This window comes from Somniosus microcephalus, chromosome 4 (genome assembly GCF_052327205.1).
Source record: "Somniosus microcephalus isolate GS21.2 chromosome 4, FLI_Smic_1.0, whole genome shotgun sequence".
Lineage (NCBI taxonomy): Eukaryota > Metazoa > Chordata > Chondrichthyes > Squaliformes > Somniosidae > Somniosus > Somniosus microcephalus.
The window spans coordinates 232,956,983-232,963,253 of record NC_140990.1 but is presented as its reverse complement, the minus strand read 5'-3'; the positions used below and the strand labels follow the sequence as shown (position 1 = coordinate 232,963,253).

Genomic DNA, 6,271 nt, shown 5'->3' with positions numbered 1-6,271 from the left:
CACAAACCAAATGACCAATAGAAACATAGAAGATAGGAGCAGGAGTAGGTCATTCGGCCCCTCGAGACTGCTCCGCCATTCAATGCGATCATGGCTGATCATCCAAATTCAGTACCCTGTCCCTGCTTTCTCCCCATACCCCTTGATCCTTTTAGCCGTAAGAAATATATCCAACTCCTTCTTGAATATATTTAATGAATTGGCCTCTACTGCCTTCTGTGGTAGAGAATTCCACAGGCTCACCACTCTCTGGGTGAAGAAATTCCTCCTCATTTCTGTCCTAAATGGCTTACCCCTTATCCTTAGACTGTGACCCCTGGTTCTGGACTCCCCTGCCATCGGGAACATCCTTCCTGCATCTAGTCTGTCCAGTCCTGTCAGAATTTTATAAGTTTCAGTGAGATTCCCTCTCATTCTTCTAAACTCCAGCGAGTATAAGCCCAATCGACCCAATCTCTCCTCGTATGTCATTCCTGCCATCCCAGGTATCAGCCTGGTGAATCTTCGCTGAATTCCTTCCATGGCAAGAACATCCTTCCTCAGATAAGGCGACCAAAACTGCACACAATACTCAAGATGTGGTCTCACCAAGGCCCTGTACAACTGCAGCAAGACATCCTTGTTCCTGTACTCAAACCCTCTCGCTACGAAGGCTAACATACCATTTGCCTTCTTAACCGCCTTAACTGAGAGACGCAGAAAGAATTAGAGAGCAGGAAGGAAGCAGAGAGACAGTTGCAGGAAGAGTGATGATTTTGTTTTGTTCGTTAGCCAAGTCACAGGAAATTAACTGGTGCATAACTAATTAAAACATAAATACAAAAAGAAAATACTGCAGATGCTGGAAATCTGAAATAAAAACAGAAAATGCTGGAGATACTCAGCAGGTCACAGATGCTGCCTGACCTGCTGAGTATCTCCAGCATTTTCTGTTTTAATTAAAACATAACCTGTCGTAAAAGTCGAGCCTCGTTGTTTGAGCATATTTCACTTTAGCAACAACAACTTGCATTTACATAGTGCCTTTAATCTAGTAAAACGTCCCAAAGGCGCTTCACAGGAACGTTATCAAACAAAATTTGAGCTACATAAGGAGATATTAGGACAGGTAACCAAAAGCTTGGTCAGTTAAGTAGTTTTTAAGGAGCGTCTTAAAGGAGAAGGGAGAGGTAAGAGACACAGAGAGGTTTAAGGAGTGAATTCCAGAGCTTGGGGCCTAGCCAGTTGAAGGCACAGCCACCAGTGGTGGAGTGATGAAAATTTAGGACGTGCATGGAATGTGCGAAAATTTACTAGTTTCTGTAATGTATTGCTAAGCAATTACTATAATTTTTTCATATATACAAGAACTGCTGAAATAACAAGGGATGAGTGGCTTTAGTTCTGAGAAGAGACCAGAAAAACCGGGGCTCTTTTCAATGCAGCAATGAAGGTTAAGAGGAAACCAGATTGAGGTATTCAAAATTATGAAGAATTTTGATGAGTTAAATAGGGAAAAGTTATTTCCACTGGTTGGTGAGTCAGTAACTAAAGAGCACCAATTTAAGATTGTCAAAAGAACAAATGGAGAGGTTAAGAGGATGATTTTTTACTCTGCAGATTGTTACCAGAATCTGGTGGAACCAGAAAGGGAAGAGGCTAAATATTTTTAAAAGACAAAAAGTAAAAGGTTATAGGGAAAGGGATTAAGTGGATAGTTCTTTCACCGAGCCAACGCAGGTCTGATAGGTCAATTAGCCTCCTCCTGTGCTGTAACTTCTGTGATTCTAATACAAGAAATCATATTAGAAAGGGCCTATAGACTTCAATAACATCCAACCTTATTTACTTGTAGAAACTAGACAATAAGATGAGCTATTTACTTAAAGGTATAGAATCATAAAATTCATGTCTCGTCTGCATTTGGTACAAGGTTAAGTACTACTGAAAGTCTGCACTGAGTACATGAGGCCTTTATTGTTTCATACAGTCTCTTGAAGCTGACTCTGATCACAATGCAGAACATTACAAACGTGATTTTTATTGAAACCTGTTTTGTTGAATCCAGGTACAATTGGTCGTATTGCAAAGGATATAACTACCTACCATACGATGCTCCTGGTGGCTATATTAGGAGGAGCTGCAGTGATTCTTGTGGGGTTCGTGGCTGTGCTCTTTTGTTACTGCAGGTAGGGGAGTTGGATACCTCTGCATATAACCACCTGTGCCCCTGGAGTCTTGTAAGTTTTCCAAATTATTTTGTACCTCTGCGTATTTTAGGTTCTACAAAATGTGACTTTTAGTCTATAATTGAATGGAGATAAATGGTTCTTCGTTGAGTATTACAGAAGTACCTAAAGATAATCCAGGTCCAGTCCAAGGAACACAGCCTTTGTTTCTTTTCCTGTTGGAAATCAGGTCCAGAGTTGCATGTGCATTGAATCATTAACTTAAACATTGCCTGTATAGTGCCCAATGTGCGTGATGTCATGAGTACAATTTTTGTGCAGCTCTAAACCTTTGGTAAGAAAATAATGGTAAATTTTAGGGGATGGGTTTCTCAAATTTGGAAATCGATTCACCACTCACAAAAATCCAGGAATTTACTGGTTTAAAAATTGATTTTAAAGATCTTTTTATTAGTGAGCTATCACGTCATCAAACTATTATCACTAGTTTAGGGTAAATGTTGGACCCAGCATAGGGCATTTTAGAGTTTTGCACTTAAAGTTTTCATCCAGTCATCACTGACTTCTGGGGGCGATTTTGCCAGCCCTGAGGAGGCGGGTTTGGAGGTGGGACTGCCAGGAAAATGGCAGAATCTGGGGGCGGGTGCCCATCCCGCCCCCAACCCGTCTCCATGCCATCTTCCCAGGAGGCGGGTACCCGACCCACGCTAGGAGCCGCCTTCCCGAGGCGGGAAGGGGATTACAGCCACTTAACTGCCTGTTAGCAGGTTAAGAGGATTATCCCCATTTTACCCCTGCAAGTACGGGCTTCCCGACGTCGGGAAACCCCGCCAGGGTCAGCGAGGCGAGCAGTGGGTCTGTGGGGGTCGGAGGGCTCCAAAAGTGCGCTGTGGAGGTGAGTGATGGGTGCAAGTGTGGCGAGGTAAGTGTGTGAGGTGAGTGAAAAATGATAGAAAATGCTTACTTACCTTTGTTTCTTCCTGCAGGCTTCAACAGTTGGGGAACCGGAGACTCCCGCATCTCAATGGCAGAGATGACAGATGGCTGCTGCATTCTCCAATGCAACAACCATCTGATTTCTGCTCAGCAGATAGGGTTGATGAGTCTTGAATACAAGGGGGGCGATTTTCCCAATGGAGGCGGGTTTTGGTTTGGGTGGGTTCGAAACCCGCCTCCACTGAGAGGTGGGAAAAAATTGCGATTTTCCCCTAATTGGCCAGTTGATTTCAGAGGTGTGGGTTGCCCTGGGCCAATTAGTGTTTTGTGACTGAAACTCGCCTCTGCTGACATCACTTATCCAGCCTCATTTAAAGGCTGCTTGGCTCATTCCACTGGATTTTTTTTCGATGCTGCACCACCTCCCAACATTTTTTCAGCTTCTACAATGGCCAACTCCAAGGCAAGGGCCTCCCTGAGGTTCTCGGATGAGGCGCTGGGAATGTTGGTTGAGGAGGTGAGAGCCAGTAGGGAGGTGCTCTTCCCCTCATCTGGGAGGAAGAGGCCTCCCAAAGAAACCAAGGCTGTCTGGGTGCAGCTGGCAAGGGAGATCACCTCCAGATTGGTGTGCAGCAAAACATGGATGCAATGCCGTAAAAGGTTCAATGACCTTGTAAGATCAGGCAAAGTGAGTATAGCTTCAGCTTGATCCTCCTTCTGCTCCCCTTCTCCTCTCAACACCAGCACTCTGCATTGTCAACCTCCTCCTACACATCCCACTTTACTCTTACAACCCTTGCACCCTTCACCATCCCTCTCACTCTATGAACCCAATCACTTCACTATTTGACTATGCTGCCCTCACACTCCCTTTCAATGTTATGCAATGACAACGACTAACAATGCACAAGGAGGTCCCTTGGACATGGAACCTCACTCCATCTTTGTCTCCTAAGCATCTATGCTCTGGACTCTCTACACTCACTCCAACTCCACTTGTCTCCCTCACTGCAGGAAAAGAGAGCCCACAATAGAAGGGAAAGGGCAAAGACAGGAGGAGGTCCACCTTCCCTAGCCCATCTCACCCAGGGTGAAGAGGCGGCCCTGGACATCGCTGGTGCAGAGGTGGAGGTGGGGGACAGACAGACGGGCGAGGCAGAGCAAGCTGGTGACAGAATAGTTTTGCCTCTCATTTACACTGCTTGAGTGACTGAAATGGCTGCTGGTGTACATTATTAGAATGCCACTTGAGCATCTGCACTATTGCATCAGCATGCCACACTTCTGTCAAATGTCTAACCCATGCCTTTACTCCCCCACAGGACCATCCACAGAGCCCGCCCCCCTCCCCACTGTCCAGGAGGAAGAGGCTGAGCAGCAAGACTCCTCAGGGGAACCTGCAACCTCTGAGGACGCAGCGTCAGCAGAATTAAGCACACCCAGCACCAGCGCAGATACGCACACCTCGGTGGGACCTTCCGGACATAGATTAGTGTTGTCACCGTGTGTATCACATCTCACAGGTGAGCATCAGCAGGTGGTGGAGACAGGGACAGCAGTGGAGAGTCCTCGCCGGAGGGCGCAGGACTCTCCTAGCTCTGCTCCGCTGCATGTGGACTCTGTGCCTCTAGGTCCATCCAGAAATAGAGTGGTGCTGGAACTCCAGGAGCAGGTGCAGGAGTCTCTGACCGGTCCTGTCTCCAGGGTCACTGTGAGTGTGGAGAGGATGGAGGAGTCCAGCTCTAACCTGAGCAGTGCCGTTGGGGAGGCCATGGCGCATATGCGCAGCACCACGGAAAGGATGGCAACCTCCGTGGAAAGGCTGGCAATGGCCGTGGAGGCAATAAGTCGCCGGAGTGAGGAAAACATAGTGATTGTTCAGAATAGATTGACATCTCTGGAGGAGCGATGGGCAGCTATTGAACAGAGAAACCAGAGCTTCATGGAAGTCCTTTTGAGTAGGACTGCCAGTGCAGAGACGGGTCCCCATGGCCCCCCTGATGTGCAGCAAGGTGCTCTCAAGTCACTTGCAAGCACTGAGGAGGGCCTGACCCATGAGAGGGAAGTTGGTGGCAGACAACAAAGAAGTGGGGGCTCCTCTCCAAGCGCTCATGCTTCCATGCCACTGCGTAGCCCTCGGTCAGAGCCCCAGCAGAGTCCACACCCGACTGAGATGGGCGTCTCAGCCCCTGCCGCAGGAGGAGCAGCGTTTGGTGAGCCCTCACAGGCTCGTAAACCCAGAGGAAGCCCGCCAAAGGTGTCGAAGCAGGAGCAGCATCAAAGTGAGCAAGGGGCCTCCACTTCTGCTGAAGCCACAGGGGGAGCACCACGTAGGAGCACGCGTAAGAGAAAAATAACGTACCATTAGTCACAGAGGTAGCCACTTGGGTGAATGTTTATGTATTGATGAAATGCCATCCCTGTTGGAAAGTATAAAAATGATTTAATGGCAAACTTGACATGATGGCATCTGTTATTTCACCTTCGGCAGCTCCACATTGCAGGCTCCGCGACACTTGCGTGGTCAGGTTGGTGGCCAGAGTGAAAGGAGGCCAGAGAGTCATGTCCATTGTCTATCATGTCTTAAGGTGTAGCCAAGGACATGTGCCAACATGGGCAACCTATGCAAATCTGGCCAGGATAAGTGCATGCCTTGCATCACGGGCAGCCATGTGCGTGCGTACTGCCGCTGTTGCTGGTCGATAGGCCAGCGCTCGGTCCTCCTCCTGCTCCTCCTGTTCCTCCTGCTGCTGCTCCTCCTGCTCCTCATCCTCATCTGAGGAGACTATGAACTGAGCCACTTGCTCATCAGGAAGCTGCAAGCCACGACGCTGTGCCATGTTGTGCAGTGCACAGCAGACCACGACCATTCTAGAGACCCTGGCTGCTGAATACTGCAGGGCTCTACCTGATCTGTCAAGGCATCAGAATCACATCTTCAACAAGCCAATGGTTTGCTCGATGATGGACCTGGTCTAAGTGTGGCTGGCGTTGTAGCGCTCTTCAGCCTCATTAGTTGGCCTCCTGATCGGCGTCATTAGCCACTTCTTCAGGGGGTAGCCCTTGTCACCAAGGAGCCACCCGTTAAGTTGGTTTAGCGGATTGAAGAGCGGAGGAACACTAGTGTTTCGCAGGATGAAAGAGTCATGGCAACTACCACAGAACTT

The 6,271-nt window shown here is 48.1% G+C and overlaps 1 protein-coding gene across 1 annotated transcript in view; it reads left to right on the top strand.

The window, feature by feature from the left end:
* The window catches only part of fam171b (family with sequence similarity 171 member B), a 70,817-nt gene that overhangs the window by 38,351 nt on the left and 26,195 nt on the right, over positions 1-6,271 (top strand). The window contains exon 7 of the mRNA XM_085985920.1: positions 2,048-2,168. Coding sequence (XP_085842046.1) covers positions 2,048-2,168 — 121 coding nt within the window. The remainder of the gene's footprint in view (positions 1-2,047; positions 2,169-6,271) is intronic.